We start from the raw sequence: 17,822 nt of genomic DNA on the forward strand, positions 1-17,822 counted from the left end.
TAACTTTCCAGAGTTCAAATCCCACCATGGCAGTTTGAGAATTTGAATTCAGTTCTTTTATTTCCAGATTTTCTTTTTGAGTTAGGACACGGGTTGCCAAGTGACCATGAAGTTGTCGGATTGTCGTAAAAATCTAACTTGATGTCCTTTAGGAAAGGAAGCCTGCCAGCCTTACCCAGTCTGCCCTATATGTGAGTCATTTCAACACCAGCGTGGTTGACTTTTAACTGTGGAGTGGCCTAGCGACCCAATCAGTTGTATCAAACTCCGACCAGCAGTTCACCACCACCACCTTCTCTGGGCAAGAAATGCCAGCCTTGCCAGCAACACCCACATCCCAAGAATGAATCTAAGAAAAGATGGTGTCCCTTGAGGAACGATTAAGTTCGCAGTGTGCTGTTGCAGCAGCTGTCGCTGAATGGACACGGAACGCGAAACGAGTTGAGCTCTGCCTTCGGGATCTCTGCACTGCTGTAGCTGTGGCCTCTTGAGCAACCCCGGTCTCCATCTCTCCACCATCGGCGGCCGTGCCTTCAGCTGCCGGGGCCCAAAGCTCTGGAATTCCCTCCCTAAACCCCTCTGCCTCGCTACCTTTTCTCCTTTAAGACGCTGCTTAAAACTGACCTTTTTGACCAAGCTTTTGATCGCCTGCCCTAAATATCTCTGTATGTGGCACGGCATTGATTTTTACCTGATTACACTCCTGTGAAGTGCCTTGGGATGTTTTGCTACGTTAAAGACGCTATATAAATGCAAGTTTTTATTGATCCCTGGCAGCTGACTCCTTGTGGATCGTGAGATGGCCGATCTCAATCCCCAAATCGAGCCCCCTTTTTTTTCTATTGGTAGCATGTGGGAGGTCAAAGGTCACAGGTCTGTGCTTCAGCACCAATGGGAAAGGCCTCTGGCCGCAGGAAGCAAAGGGTTTGCTTTACAATGGTGTCCATTCGTACTTCAGTACTGAGAGGCCCCTGCTGGTGTGAACAATGCACTCGCATTTATACAGGACCTCATCCCGCATCACGCACATGCAACGCACTTCACACGCTGCATTACTTTGACCTGCAAACGTAGCAGCCATTTTGCACACAGCAAGATCCCACCAAAATATCGATAAATGAATGACCTATTTATCTGATCTTGTTTTTATTGGTTAAGTCCAGCTACTGAAGCAGCAGGTTTGCTTCCGACTACACTATTGCAGCTGTAGGTGACCTGCTATCAATGGGCACTAGAGCTGGTTATCAGAAGTGTTCTCTGATAAGGGACCAAAGGCTTTATCTGAGTTACAGTGCAGTGCCTATTATCAATCTTTTTATGATACTTGTGTAATTCTCTTAATTCCTCATCTCAAACGGCTCTCAACACGAGTGAACGCCGTATACATATATATATGTTCTTATTAATGTTGGGGAAGTCCAGAACCAGGGGTCACAGTCGAAGGATAAGGGGTAAGCCATTTAGGACCGAGATGAGGAGAAACTTCTTCACCCAGAGAGTGGTGAACCTGTGGAATTCTCTACCACAGAAAGTTGTTGAGGCCAATGCACTAAATATATTCAAAAAGGAGTTAGATGTAGTCCTTACTACTAGGGTGATCAAGGGGTATGGCGAGAAAGCAGGAATGGGGTACTGAAGTTTCATGTTCAGCCATGAACTCATTGAATGGCGGTGCAGGCTCGAAGGGCCGAATGGCCTACTCTTGCACCGATTTTCTATGTTTCTATACCTCAGCCCAGTGTTATACATTGACTGTCCTGTACCCACCAGCACCGTATCCTAGTATTATACAGTGACAAACCTGTACCCACCAGTACTGTACCCGTGTTATAGTGACAGACCTGTACCCCAGTGTTCTAGTGATAGACCTGTACCCACCAGTACTGTACTCCAGTGTTGTACAGTGACAGACCTGTCCCCACCAGTACTGTACCCCCATGTTATACAGTGACAGAACTGTACCCACCAGTACTGTACCCCAGTGTTATACAGTGACAGACCTGTACCCACCAGTACTGTACTCCAGTGTTATACAGTGACAGACCTGTACCCACCAGTACTGTATCCCAGTGTTATACAGTGACAGACCTGTACCCACCAGTACTGTATCCCAGTGTTATACAGTGACAGACCTGGACCCACCAGTACTGTACCCCAGTGTTATACAGTGACAGACCTGTACCCACCAGTACTGTACCCCAGTGTTATACAGTGACAGACCTGTGCCCAGCAGTACTGTATCCCAGTGTGTCTGTGTAATATAAATGATTGCTATTTTGCTGCCCCTGCAGGCGGTTGAGAAGTTGGTGCAAGGAGCAGAGTCGGGCTGTGGGAGCGAGAAGGAGAAACAGGTTATTATAAACTGCACGCAGCTGCTGACCCGCATCCTGCCGTATATCTTCGAGGACCCGGATTGGAGAGGCTTCTTTTGGTCGACGGTCCCTGGAGCGGGGCGTGGTGGGGTAGGTCTATACTGGGTCCTTTCCTCAGCTGTGTAATGAGAGGTTGTTATCATAGACTCGTCGAAATTTACAGCACGGACGGAGGCTCGACCGACAAAGAGCTATCCAGCCTAATCCCACGTTCCAGCTCTTGGTCCGTAGCCCTGTAGGTTACGGCACTTCAGGTGCACATCCAGGTATTTTTTTAATGCAATGAGGGTTTCTACCTCTACCACCCTTTCAGGCAGTGAGTTCCAGATCCCCACCACACTCTGGATGAAGAAATTCTTCCTCATCTCCCCTCTAATCCTTCTACCAATTACTTCAAATCTATGTCCCCGGTTGTTGACCCCTCTGCGAAGGGAAATGGGCCCGTCCTATCCACTCTATCTAGGCCCCTCATTTTATACACAATTAAATCTCCCCTTTGCCTCCTCTGTTCCAAAGAAAACAACCCCAGCCTATCCAATCTTTCCTCAAAGCTAAAATTCTCCAATCCAGGCAACATCCTCGTAAATCTCCTCTGTACCCTCTCTAGTGCAATCACATCTTTCCTATAATGTGGTGACCAGAACTACACGCAGTACTCCAGTTGTGGCCTAGCCAGTGTTTTAGCGGGACATCTAGATAGGAATAGTGCAATCAAGCAGACGCAACATGGATTCAAGAAGGGGAAATCATGTTTAACTAATTTACTGGAATTCTTTGAGGATATAACGAGCATGGTGGATAGAGGTGTACCGATGGATGTGGTGTATTTAGATTTCCAAAAGGCATTCGATAAGGTGCCACACAAAAGGTTACTGCAGAAGATAAAGGTACGCGGAGTCAGAGGAAATGTATTAGCATGGATAGAGAATTGGCTGGCTAACAGAAAGCAGAGAGTCGGGATAAATGGGTCCTTTTCGGATTGGAAATCAGTGGTTAGTGGTGTGCCACAGGGATCGGTGCTGGGACCACAACTGTTTACAATATACATAGATGACCTGGAAGAGGGGACAGAGTGTAGTATAACAAAATTTGCAGATGACACAAAGATTAGTGGGAAAGTGGGTTGTGTAGAGGACACACAGAGGCTGCAAAGAGATTTAGATAGGTTAAGCGAATGGGCTAAGGTTTGGCAGATGGAATACAATGTCGGAAAGTGTGAGGTCATCCACCTTGGGGAAAAAAAACAGTAAAAGTGAATATTATTTGAATGGGGAGAAATTACAACATGCTGCGGTGCAGAGGGATCTGGGGGTCCTTGTGCATGAATCCCAAAAAGTTAGTTTGCAGGTGCAGCAGGTAATCAGGAAGGCGAATGGAATGTTGGCCTTCATTGCGAGAGGGATGGGGTACAAAAGCAGGGAGGTCCTGCTGCAACTGTACAGGGTATTGGTGAGGCCGCACCTGGAGTACTGCATGCAGTTTTGGTCACCTTACTTAAGGAAGGATATACTAGCTTTGGAGGGGGTACAGAGACGATTCACTAGGCTGATTCCGGAGATGAGGGGGTTAACTTATGATGATAGATTGGAGTTCAGAAGGATGAGGGGTGATCTTATAGAAACATTTAAAATAATGAAAGGGATAGACAAGATAGAGGCAGAGAGGTTTCCACTGGTCGGGGAGACTAGAACTAGGGGGCGCAGCCTCAAAATACGGGGAGCCAATTTAAAACCAAGTTGAGAAGGAATTTCTTCTCCCAGAGGGTTGTGAATCTGTGGAATTCTCTGCCCAAGGAAGCAGTTGAGGCTAGCTCATTGAATGTATTCAAATCACAGATAGATAGATTTTTAACCAATAAGGGAATTAAGGGTTATGGGGAGCGGGCGGGTAAGTGGAGCTGAGTCCACGGCCAGATCAGCCATGATCTTGTTGAGTGGCGGAGCAGGCTCGAGGGGCTAGATGGCCTACTCCTGTTCCTAATTCTTATGTTCTTATACAGTTCAAGCATAGCCTCCCTGCTCTTGTATTCTATGCCTCGGTTAATAAAGGCAAGTATTCCGTATGCCTTCTTAACCACCTTATCTACCTGGCCTGCTACTTTCAGGGATCTGTGGACCTGCACTCCAAGGTCCCTTTGTTCCTCTACGCTTCTCAGTATCCTACCATTTAATGTGTATTCCCTTGCCTTGTTAGCCCTCTCCAAACCTCTCACTTCTCCGGATTGAATTCTATTTGCCACTGTTCTGCCCACCTGACTAGTTCATTGATACCTTCCTGCAGTCCACAGCTTTCTTCTTCTTTATCAACCACACAGCCTATGTTTGTACCTCACACTTGGGTACTTAATGCTTAACCTGCTGATGCTGAATTGATACCAGATATTGGTTAGGCCCCAGTTGGAGTTCTGGGCACCCCATTAAAGGAGAGATATTCGGGCCTCGAAAAGGGGACAGGGAAGATTCATTGGACTAATAACAGGGTTATAGTCATGAACAAAGGCTTCAAAAATGGGGCTTTTTTCACCGGAACAGAGAATATTAAGTGGATACAATAGCAGGTTTCAAAATTCTGAAAGGATGTGGGAGGGTAAACGTGAAAGCTATTCCCACCGGTTAATGAATCAGTAATATTGGCAGAAGTTAGAAGAGATCTTTTCACAGAGTATTTTTAGAGCATGCAATGTTCAACCCCAATGGGCTATTGAGGGAAAGACTAGAACATCATTTCAAAGGGAATCGGATAAGTGTTTGAGAAGGATGAATATAAAAGGCTGCAGGGAAATGGGATTAGTGTAGACCGCTCCAGTTGCCGATTGGCCAACATCTGTGCTGTAATTTTTGTCATTCTCTGATCTTTGAAGCAGAAGACCATTAATTTTTGCAGTATTGCTATCATGGTTTGTAATCAGCAAGTTACAGCTCTGATGCTGGAGAAGGCCCTGGGCTCTTTGCTAAAGCTACACAGTGTCAGTGTGGGTTTCACCATTACCTCGGACAGTGTCACAGTGGGTTTACCGTTACCCTGCACAGTGTCACAGTGTGGGTTTATCGTTACCCTGCACAGTGTCACAGTGTGGGTTTACCGTTACCCTGCACAGTGTCACAGTGTGGGTTTCATTTACCCTGCACAGTGTCACAGTGTGGGTTTCATTTACCCTGCACAGTGTCACAGTGTGGGTTTATCGTTACCCTGCACAGTGTCACAGTGTGGGTTTATCGTTACCCTGCACAGTGTCGCAGTGTGGGTTTCTCTGTTACCCTGGACAGTGTCACAGTGTGGGTTTATCGTTACCCTGCACAGTGTCACAGTGTGGGTTTACCGTTACCCTGCACAGTGTCACAGTGTGGGTTTATCGTTACCCTGCACAGTGTCGCAGTGTGGGTTTCTCTGTTACCCTGGACAGTGTCACAGTGTGGGTTTATCGTTGCCCTGCACAGTGTCACAGTGTGGGTTTATCGTTACCCTGGACAGTGTCACAGTGTGGGTTTATCGTTGCCCTGCACAGTGTCACAGTGTGGGTTTATCGTTACCCTGCACAGTGTCACAGTGTGGGTTTATCGTTACCCTGCACAGTGTCACAGTGTGGGTTTATCGTTACCCTGCACAGTGTCGCAGTGTGGGTTTCTCTGTTACCCTGCACAGTGTCACAGTGTGGGTTTCTCTGTTACCCTGGACAGTGTCACAGTGTGGGTTTCTCTGTTACCCTGCACAGTGTCGCTGTGTAGGTTTATCGTTACCCTGCACAGTGTTAGTGTGGGTTTACCGTTACCCTGCACAGTGTCACAGTGTGGGTTTACCGTTACCCTGCGCAGTGTCACAGTGTGGGTTTCTCTGTTACCCTGCACAGTGTCGCTGTGTAGGTTTATCGTTACCCTGCACAGTGTTAGTGTGGGTTTACCGTTACCCTGCACAGTGTCACAGTGTGGGTTTACTGTTGCCCTGCACAGTGTCACAGTGTGGGTTTATTGTTACCCTGCACAGTGTCACAGTGTGGGTTTACCGTTACCCTGCACAGTGTCACAGTGTGGGTTTACCGTTACCCTGCACAGTGTCACAGTGTGGGTTTACCGTTACCCTGCACAGTGTCACAGTGTGGGTTTATCATTATCCTGCACAGTGTCACAGTGTGGGTTTACCGTTACCCTGCGCAGTGTCACAGTGTGGGTTTATCATTATCCTGCACAGTGTCACAGTGTGGGTTTATCATTATCCTGCACAGTGTCACAGTGTGGGTTTATCATTATCCTGCGCAGTGTCACAGTGTGGGTTTATCATTATCCTGCACAGTGTCACAGTGTGGGTTTATCGTTACCCTGCACAGTGTCACAGTGTGGGTTTATCATTATCCTGCACAGTGTCGCAGTGTGGGTTTATCGTTGCCCTGCACAGTGTCGCAGTGTGGGTTTATCGTTACCCTGCACAGTGTCACAGTGTGGGTTTATCATTATCCTGCACAGTGTCACAGTGTGGGTTTATCGTTGCCCTGCACAGTGTCACAGTGTGGGTTTATCGTTACCCTGCACAGTGTCACAGTGTGGGTTTATCATTATCCTGCACAGTGTCGCAGTGTGGGTTTACTGTTACCCTGCACAGTGTCACAGTGTGGGTTTATCGTTGCCCTGCACAGTGTCACAGTGTGGGTTTATCATTATCCTGCACAGTGTCACAGTGTGGGTTTATCGTTACCCTGCACAGTGTCACAGTGTGGGTTTATCGTTACCCTGCACAGTGTCACAGTGTGGGTTTATCGTTACCCTGCACAGTGTCACAGTGTGGGTTTATCGTTACCCTGCACAGTGTCGCAGTGTGGGTTTACTGTTACCCTGCACAGTGTCACAGTGTGGGTTTACTGTTACCCTGCACAGTGTCACAGTGTGGGTTTATCGTTACCCTGCACAGTGTCACAGTGGGTTTACCGTTACCCTGCACAGTGTCACAGTGTGGGTTTACCGTTACCCTGCACAGTGTCGCTGTGTAGGTTTACTGTTACCCTGCACAGTGTCACAGTGTGGGTTTATCGTTACTCTGCACAGTGTCACAGTGTGGGTTTACTGTTACCCTGCACAGTGTCACAGTGTGGGTTTATCGTTGCCCTGCACAGTGTCACAGTGTGGGTTTATCGTTACCCTGCACAGTGTCACAGTGTGGGTTTATCGTTACCCTGCACAGTGTCACAGTGTGGGTTTACTGTTACCCTGCACAGTGTCACAGTGTGGGTTTATTGTTACCCTGCACAGTGTCACAGTGTGGGTTTACTGTTACCCTGCACAGTGTCACAGTGTGGGTTTATCGTTACCCTGCACAGTGTCACAGTGTGGGTTTATCGTTACCCTGCACAGTGTCACAGTGTGGGTTTACTGTTACCCTGCACAGTGTCACGGTGTGGGTTTATCGTTACCCTGCACAGTGTTGGTGTGGGTTTACCTTTACCCTGGGCAGTGTCACAGTGTGGGTTTATCGTTACCCTGCACAGTGTCACAGTGTGGGTTTATCGTTACCCTGGACAGTGTCACAGTGTGGGTTTATCGTTACCCTGCACAGTGTCACAGTGTGGGTTTATCATTACCCTGGACAGTGTCACAGTGTGGGTTTATCGTTACCCTGCACAGTGTCACGGTGTGGGTTTATCGTTACCCTGCACAGTGTTAGTGTGGGTTTATCGTTACCCTGCACAGTGTCACAGTGTGGGTTTATCGTTACCCTGGACAGTGTCACAGTGTGGGTTTATCGTTACTCTGCACAGTGTCACAGTGTGGGTTTACCGTTACCCTGCACAGTGTCACAGTGTGGGTTTATCGTTACCCTGCACAAAGTGAGACCCACACGGCGACAGTTACCCTGCACAGTGTCACAGTGTGGGTTTACTGTTACCCTGCACAGTGTCACAGTGTGGGTTTACCGTTACCCTGCACAGTGTCACAGTGTGGGTTTATCGTTACCCTGCACAGTGTCACAGTGTGGGTTTATCGTTACCCTGCACAGTGTGGCAGTGTGGGTTTATCGTTACCCTGGACAGTGTCACAGTGTGGGTTTATCGTTGCCCTGGACAGTGTCACAGTGTGGGTTTCACTATTACCCTGCACAGTGTCGCAGTGTGGGTTTATCGTTACCCTGCACAGTGTCACAGTGTGGGTTTATCGTTACCCTGGACAGTGTCACAGTGTGGGTTTATCGTTGCCCTGGACAGTGTCACAGTGTGGGTTTATCGTTACCCTGGACAGTGTCACAGTGTGGGTTTATCGTTACCCTGGACAGTGTCACAGTGTGGGTTTATCGTTACCCTGGACAGTGTCACAGTGTGGGTTTACCGTTACCCTGCACAGTGTCACAGTGTGGGTTTATTGTTACCCTGCACAGTGTCACAGTGTCGGTTTACCGTTACCCTGCACAGTGTCACAGTGTGGGTTTATCGTTACCCTGGACAGTGTCACAGTGTGGGTTTATCGTTACCCTGCACAGTGTCACAGTGTGAGTTTACCGTTACCCTGCACAGTGTCACAGTGTGGGTTTACCATTACCCTGCACAGTGTCACAGTGTGGGTTTATTGTTACCCTGCACAGTGTCACAGTGTGGGTTTATCGTTACCCTGGACAGTGTCACAGTGTGGGTTTACCGTTACCCTGCACAGTGTCACAGTGTGGGTTTATCGTTACCCTGGACAGTGTCACAGTGTGGGTTTACCGTTACCCTGCACAGTGTCACAGTGTGGGTTTATCGTTACCCTGCACAGTGTCACACTGTGGGTTTATTGTTACCCTGCACAGTGTCACAGTGTCGGTTTACCGTTACCCTGCACAGTGTCACAGTGTGGGTTTATCGTTACCCTGGACAGTGTCACAGTGTGGGTTTATCGTTACCCTGCACAGTGTCACAGTGTGAGTTTACCGTTACCCTGCACAGTGTCACAGTGTGGGTTTACCATTACCCTGCACAGTGTCACAGTGTGGGTTTATTGTTACCCTGCACAGTGTCACAGTGTGGGTTTATCGTTACCCTGCACAGTGTCACAGTGTGGGATCTTTGACTCCAGTCTCTTGTGCGTCCCCTCGCCTTCGTATTGGTAATCATCCGCCTAGTCATTGGGATTCGCTCCTTACCCCTATTGCCTCTCCTCGTCGCTCCTCCTAATCCCTCCTTTGGCTCAGCATTTGTTTTTCTTACTCATGCCTCTACCTTGGGACAACAGTGGAACCCCAAATGCTAAACCCCATTCACGTCATTTTGATAGCTGTCCCAGCAAGTGTACGAGGGAGTGCTGCACTGTCGCAGGTGCTGTCTTTCAGATGAGGTGTTAAATCCGAGACCCTGTCTGCTCTCTCAGGTGGATGTAAAAGATCCCAGAGCACAATTGAAAGAGCAGGAAAGTTCTCCCCGGTATCCTGGCCAATGTTTTTTCCTCAACAAACATCACTTAAAGCAGATGATCTGGTCGATATCACATTGCTACTTGTGGGATCTTGCTGTGTGCAAATTGGCTGCCGCGTTTCCCGCATTACAACAGAGACTTTATAGGCTGTGACGCATTAAGGTCGTGAAAGGCGCTATATAAATGCAAGCCCTTTCTTTTTTTTCTTTCTTTCATGACTGGTGTAGTTTTAGTAAATTGTAACAAGGGAGCCTCCAAAATTCCAGGTGCTGTTTAAGAAAATTCCATGGATTTTGAAATGCATTCACATTAAACAGCCAGCTCTCTGGCACTTGTGTATGAAAACCTTGGAGTCTGGAAAGTCGTCATATCATAGGCGCTCCCTCGAACGAGGATAACTTGCTTCCACGGGAGTTCACAGATATTTCAATAAAGGACCCGATGTTCCAGTCCTGAACTCCAGTTGAAGGGTGGAAGATGCCTGTGCGTGGATTTTTTTAACATGTGGTGACCGTTGCACACCAGCCACCACACGGGCTTGAGAGAGCGAGGTCTTGGTCCAGTGGCAAGGGTTAACCAGGATGACTGGAGACCTGCTCTGCTGCACGGACCTAGTGCGCACACATATCGCAGTGTGGGCTGGGCCGTGCTGCCCCTGGGCCCCGTACCCTCATTCGCCGCACTTCCGCCATGATGTTACAGGGCTCAGCGCTCCAGCTCTATCTCTCGCCCCGACCTGCGGTGGTGTTCTCACACAGGTCGAAAGTATTACTGCACCATCAGCAGACGAAAGCTCGTACATGTGTATGAGCTTCTATTTTAGTGAAGGCGGCTCCACATTCATGTTAAACCGGCTAACACCGCGATGTTATAGGTGTGTTGAGGTGACACTGTGGCTTGTTTTCACCTCTTGAGTTGGATTTTCGTGAGGTCAAGCCCTACCACAGATTTCAGCACATGATTTAGCCTGAGGCTGATCTGTACTCAACTCCATTACATCGTCTTTGATATCCCGATATTCTTATCCAACAAAAAGCTGTTGATCTCTTTGTTGAAAGCACCAATTGACCCCCAGCATTCTCACCCTGTTGGGGAGAGAATCCCAGATTTGCACCTCCCTTTGTGTGAAAAAAGATTTCCTGATTTGCCTCCTGACCAGCCTGCTACAATGTGAAGATTGTGCCCCTATTGTTCTGGATTCCCCCGCCAGAGGAAATCGTTTCTCTGTATCGACCCCTTTGAATCCCTTTATCGTTTTAAATATCTCCATCGCATCACCCTGCCACTGTCTAAACTCAAGAAGATATTTTTGTTTTTCATTACTTTGAATGATCTAGACATCAATGATCTAGACTTGAATATGGGGTGTATGATTAAGAAGTTTGCAGATGATACTAAAATTGGCTGTGTGGTTGATAATGAAGAGGAAAGCTGTAGGCTGCAGGAAGATATCAATGAACTGGTCAGGTGGGCAGAACAGTGGCAAATGGAATTTAATCCGGAGAAGTGTGAGGTAATGCATTTGGGGAGGGCTAATGAGGAAAGGGAATACACATTAAATGATAGGACACTGAGAAGCGTAGATGAACAAAGGGACCTTGGAGTGCATGTCCACAGATCCCTGAAGGTAGCAGGCCAGGTAGATAAGATGGTTAAGAAAGCATACGGAATGCTTGTCTTTATTAGCCGAGGCAGAGAATACAAGAGCAGGGGGGTTATGCTTGAACTGTATAAAATACCAGTTAGGCCACAGCTAGAGTACGGCGTGCCGTTCTGGTCACCGCATTACAGGAAGGATGTGATTGCATTGGTGAGGGTACAGAGGAGATTTACGAGGATGTTACCGGGACTGGAAAATCTTAGCTATAAGGAAAGATTGGATAGACTGGGTTTGTTCTCATTGAAACAGAGGAGGCTGAGGGGAGACGTCATTGAGGCATATAAAATTATGATGGGCCTGGATAGAGTGGACAGGAAGGACCTATTTCCCTTAACAGGTCAACAACCAGGGGACATAAATTTAAAGTAATTCGTAGAAGGTTTAGAGGGGATTTGAGGGGAAATTTCTTCACCCAGAGGGTGGTGGGGATCTTGAACTCACTGGCTGAAAGGGTGGTAGAGACAGAAACCCTCACCACATTTAAAAAGTATTTGGCTGTGCACCTGAAGTGCCATAACCTGCAGGGCTATGGACCTAGAGCTGGAAAGTGGGATTCTGGCTTCTTGTTGGCCGGCACGGACGTGATGGGCCGAAATGGCCGCCTTCTGTGCTGTAAACTTCTCTATGATTCTTTATTAACCTCAATTCTCAAATCATGCAGAGGGAGGCATTTCAAAGTGGTAATGCAAATTATATCATTCAATTTTTAAAGATTTTTTAGTCTGCTTGCCCAACCTCGACAGCTAAGTCCCTGACCATCATCGTCATCGTCACCTGGAGGCACAGCTCGCTTGCGGGAAACAGACGGTAATCAGACGAGATTGATCAAGCTGACTAGAAAACATCATGTTGCTAAAGTCTTGTATTGTGGCTCCCCATGGCTGTAATGTATTTGCTTCATGGGTTCTTTGCTTAAGAATTCATAGCAACACATGTTAGCAAAGGTTTAACAATCACACTGCACATTACCAGCTCATCCACCTTGCTCACAACCACCTGCCTCATCGTGGATCCCCCGAACCCAACTGGCTGAGGTTTTATTGAGTCTTGTGAACATCACGTGACTGGCTCAGCCACTCCCAACTCAACAGCTCTACAACTATTTTGTTGTGAACAATTAAATCAAGTGCCCCCTGATTAAAGGGGGGGACACTCCAAACACATTCAAACAAGTGCCCCTTTTTTCTTGAGGGCAATAAAAACACAAATTATACAAGTGCCCCCTGGCTAAAAGGGGGGGGAGAGGCACTAAAACCGGCACAATAAACAAATTAAACTTTAGACAAAAAACATCAAATTAAAATTTGGTTGCCAGGGGTGATGATGCACTCCAGTCCCTCCGGTTCCCACCTCTCGCGGAAGGCCGCGAGCATACCGGTGGACACCGCGTGCTCCATCTCCAGGGACACCCTGGCTCGGATGCAACCGCGGAAGAGAGGCAGGCAGTCAGGGTGAACGACCCCCTCAACCGCCCGCTGTCTGGACCGGCTGATGGGCCCCTTGGCCGTGCCCAGGAGCAGTCCTACGAGGAGGCCCTCGGTCCTACCCGCTCCCCTCTACACAGGGTGCCCAAAGATCAACAGCTCAACAAACCTGTGAGCATACTCACAGGTGCCTTTATTACACTGGCCTGGTGGGTCAAGGCACTGCCCAGTGCAGCACGCAGCCCCACAGATGACGGAGGCCCACATTCAGTTCTGTCAGGTTAATAAGGCCATTTAAAAAAAAGACAAGACCTGGAGTTCATTTCAAGAGGAATAGAATTCAAAACAAAGAAGTTATGCTCAGCTTGTATAGAACCTTGGTTAGACCACGCTTGGAGTACTGTGCCCATTTCTGGTCTCCATATTATAAAAAGGATATAGAGGCACTGGAGAAGATGACTGAGAGATTATAACTGTCAGGAAAGATTGAACATGCTGGGCCTGTGTTCTCTAGGAAGGAGAAGGCTGAGGGGTGACCTGAGGGAAGACTTTACATTAATGAAGGGGTTTGATGGGACAGACAGAGAGAAGATATTTCCATTTGTGGTGGAGTCCAAAACTAGGGGCCATAGGTATAAGATCGTCACTACTAAATTCAACAGGGATTTCAGGAGAAACTTGTTTACCCGAGAGTGGTGAGAATGTGGAGCTCGCTACCACAGTGGCTGAGGTGAATAGGGAAGCTGGAAAAACAGATGAGGGAGAAAGGAATGTAAGAATATGCTAATGGGGTGAGGAGGAGGTGGGAGGAGGCTCGTGTGAAGCATAAGCACCGGCATAGACCAATCGGACCGAATGGCCTAGTTCTGCTGAATCAGGTAAGCCTATTTGTCGTGTCTGACTGAGGTTAGCCTCCTGGGGATGGGTGACATCAGACGTTGTTCTTCTTTCTGATTACTGTCCAGTGATCCCAGCTTGAAAGGTGTTGGCTGAGGATAAGATTGGGCTATGCTGTGATTCCCCTAGTGGTTGAATAACCCACTGGCACTCTTTGTCTCGGCTCCCACAATGGCCACTTAAGCCACATCCAGCCCTGGCAGCTCATTACTATAAGTGCTTATATTTCTTATTCACTGAGAGACACACAGACTGTCTCTGAATAATTGAAAGAAGCCATATTTTCATTGCCCCCTCAAACATGCGATGAGAATGATGATGGGGCTTCAGTTTCCAACTTGGCCCTTCTGACCGAGAGCTTCACCAGTCGAGAGCGAAATCCAGACATGTGGATGGGCACTGCCTGGAAAGAAAATCGTGCATTTATATAGCGCCTTTCACGACCTCGGTATGTTCCAAAGCACTTTACAGGCGATGAAGTATTTTTAAAGTGTAGTCACTGCTGTAATGTAGGAAACTCGGATGCCACAACAAGCTCTCAAGCAGCAATGAGATAAGATAAATGACCAGATCATTTAGGTGTTGGATGTAGGACAAATGTTGGCTTGTCTGGTTTGATTCCAGTCCACGTTCTTTGCATGGAGATCAGCCTCCGTATACAAACCCTCTCCTTATGTGCCTTAGGGTTCTTGTAACCGTAACTCAACCATGGTCCAGGGATACCTCTGCTTGTATGTGTGCATTTGTATTAACTTGACTCCTGCTGCATTAAAGCAAAGCGTACTGACTGCATGTTGTATAGAAAGACTTGCATTTCTAGAGCGCCTTTCACGACGTCTCAAAGCGCTTTACAGCCAATGACGTGCTTTTGGAGTGTAGTCACCGTTGTAATGTGGGAAACGCGGTAGCCAATTTGCACATAGCAAGCTCCCACAAATAGCAATGTGATGATGACTAAATAATCTATTTAGTTATGTTGATTGAGGGATAAATATTGGCCAGGATACCGGGGATAACTCCCCTGCTCTTCTTTGAAATAGCGCCGTGGGGTCTTTTCTGTCCACTTGAGAGGGCAGACAGGGCCTCGGTTTAACGTCTCATCCGAAAGATGGCATTTCCGACAGAGCAGCACTGCACTGGAGTGTCAGCCTAGACTTATGTGCTCAAGTCCCTGGAGTGAGACTTGAACCCACGACCTTCTGACACAGGCGAGAGTGCTACCCACTGAGACACGCCTAACGCAAGTTAATTTGCAGAGTGGCGGTGCCTGCTTTGAACTGCACGCACCCCCTCTGGGAGTGTTGCTGAAAGCTTAGCTTCAGTGTTGCTGACGATTGTCGAGGTCACCGGGAGGGAGACTTGCCGACACAATGCTTGAAGCTGAAAAATCCAGGAGTAAGGAAGAACCCAAAGTGGAAGTGTTCTTTTAAACCTCTGCAGGTGGCGAGGCCAGCTACCACCTGTATTGCTGTGTGTCACTGTGCTCCAAGGTGAGGCCAAGTCCCACAGGGTGTGTCTCATTGGCTCGCAGCCAATTCAGGAGCAGAATTACTTACACTTAGAGGCTGCGTTTCAGAAGCCACGAGTTGAATTCAATAAATAAGGCACGAATACAATTAACCTGAAATTAAGCTCTGGATTTCCCTCTCCAAACATCTCCTCTCTACCTCTTCTCCTTGAAGATCTTCCTTAAAACCTACCTCTATGACCAAGCTTTTGATCACCTACCCTAATAGAATCATAGAATAGTATAGCACAGAATGAGGCCATTCGGCCCATTGAGTCTGCTCCGACTCTTTCGAAGAGCGATCCAGTTAGTCCCAGTCTCCGTTCTTTCCCCAAATCCCTGCAATTTTTTTCTCCCAAGTATTTATCCAATTCCCTTTTGAAGGCGACTATTGAATCTGTATCCACCGCCCCATCAGGCAGTGCATTCCAAATCTTAAACACTCGCTGCGTAGAAGTGTTTTTCCTCAGGCTGCCTGTTGTTCTTTCACCGATCACCTTAAATCTGTGGCCTTTGGTTACCGACCCTTCAGACATTGGAAACAGTTCCTCTTTATTTACTCCATCTGAACTCTTCATGATTTCAAACACCTCGATCAAATCTCCCCTTGGACTGCAGGCTCCTAGGAGAACAACCCCAGCTTCTCTAGTCCACTACGTAACTGTAATCCGTTGTCCCTGGAACCCTTCAAGTAAATCTCTTCTGCACCCTCTCCAAAGCCTTCACGCCCTTCCCAAAGTGCGGTGGCCAGAATTGGACACAATACTGCAGCTGGGGCTGAACTAGTGTTTTCTAAAGGTTTAGCATAACTTCCTGACTTTTATACTCTGTGCCTCTATTTATAAAGCCCAGGATCCCATATGCTATATTAACTGCTTTCCTACCAAAATGTATCATCTCTCTCATTTCTGCGTTAAATTTCATCTGCCACGTGTCTGCCGATTCCACCAGCCTTTCTGTCTGTCTTGAAGTCTATTATTATCTTCCTCACTGTTCACTACACTTCCAAGCTTGGTGTCATCGGCAAATTTCAAAATTGTGCCCTGTACACCCAAGTCCAAGTCATTAATGTATATCAAAAACAGCAGTGGTCCTTGTACTGAACCTTGAGAACAAGCACTCATCACATCGCTCTGTTTTCTATCCCTCAGTCAATCTTATATCCCTGCTGTGCCCCTTTTATCCCATGGGCTTCAATTTTTGTAACAAGCCGAGCATGTGGTACTTTATCAAACCCCTTTTGAAAGTCCATATACACAAAATCAACAGTATTGAGAACCTCCTTGATTACCATAGCTTTGGCAAAGTTCTCATCCTTGGTAAACACCAATTCAAATGATTCATTTAGTACCTCAGTCATGTCTCTGCCTCCATGGTCCCTAATCGGACCCCCCGCTGCTCTGACAGCCCCTTTCCCGTTAATATGCCTAAAGTAGACCTTTGGAGCCCCTTTTATGTTAGCCGCCAATCTATTCTCATACTTCTGTACTTTATATATTCAGCCTGATTCTCTCTTGTATTATCAAGCTGACTTCTGTCACATGCCCCCTTTTTCTGCTTCTTTCTACTCTCCGACTCCTTTGTCATCCAGGGGGTCGGGGGAGGCGGTGCCGGGGTCGGGGGAGGCGAGGCGAGGCGGGGAGAGGCGTGGTCGAGGAGCCTAGCAGAGGCCCAGGAGCGGCGCAGCGTATAACAACAGCGGGGTCGGGGCCCAGGGAAGCTGCAGCACGGGCCCAGCCCACACTGCGATATGTGTACGCACTAGGTCTGTGCAGCAGAGCTGGTCTCCAGTCGCCCTGGGTAATCCTTGCCACTGGACCAAGACAAAGCCCGTGTGATGGCTGGTGTGCAACGGCCACCCCACGTTAAAAAAATCCACGCACAGACATCTTCCATCCTTCAACATGTAGTTCAGGATCTGGAATATCAGGTCCTTCATTGAAACACCTGTGAACCCATCCCTTTTTGTTGTGGAAGCAAGTTATCCTCGATTCGAGGGACTGCCTAATACTAATACTAACTTTCCCCCTAATATCTCCTTATGTGACTCGGTGTCAAATTTTGTCTGATAACACTTCTGTGAAGCACCTTGGGACATTTACCACATTAAAGGTGCTATATAAATGCAAACTGTAGTTGAAATGTGAGCAGTCACCCTTACTGCAGGGAGAGTTTGGTGCCCATCTCACACTTTTATACCCTGTGATGCACCTTGTATTATCTCCAGTGACATCGGAGGCACAACCCCCCCCCCAGTAGTTCCTGGCAGAAATTTAGCCGTGCAATTTTATTTGCACCTCGTTTAACGCCAGGGTTCACTCCACATCGCTGGGCTGTTGAATGTTGCCAAGACTGACACACTCTCGGGTGAAACTTTGCACTAACTCCTTCTTGCACGAGGCCCACGTGTGCACAGTGGCCTTAAACTCGAGAGTGACTTCAGAGCATTTGCATACGTGTGGTTTGCCTGTTGTCGAATCTGCACCGATGAGAACTGACTCGGTTACTGAACTGCGTCATATCAAAGGGGTATTAGAGAACAGTTCACACCACACACACACACTCTCTGCTCCTGCCACACTCTTGCTACCTGTT

At 47.7% G+C, this 17,822-nt stretch overlaps 1 protein-coding gene across 1 annotated transcript in view; it reads left to right on the top strand.

The window, feature by feature from the left end:
* The window catches only part of LOC139226191 (protein HID1-like), a 121,355-nt gene that overhangs the window by 16,330 nt on the left and 87,203 nt on the right, over positions 1 to 17,822 (top strand). The window contains exon 3 of the mRNA XM_070856823.1: positions 2,292 to 2,462. Within this exon, the coding sequence (XP_070712924.1) occupies positions 2,292 to 2,462 (171 nt within the window). The remainder of the gene's footprint in view (positions 1 to 2,291; positions 2,463 to 17,822) is intronic.

The sequence above is a fragment of the Pristiophorus japonicus genome, chromosome 16, assembly GCF_044704955.1.
Source record: "Pristiophorus japonicus isolate sPriJap1 chromosome 16, sPriJap1.hap1, whole genome shotgun sequence".
In the NCBI taxonomy this organism is placed as follows: Eukaryota; Metazoa; Chordata; class Chondrichthyes; family Pristiophoridae; genus Pristiophorus; species Pristiophorus japonicus.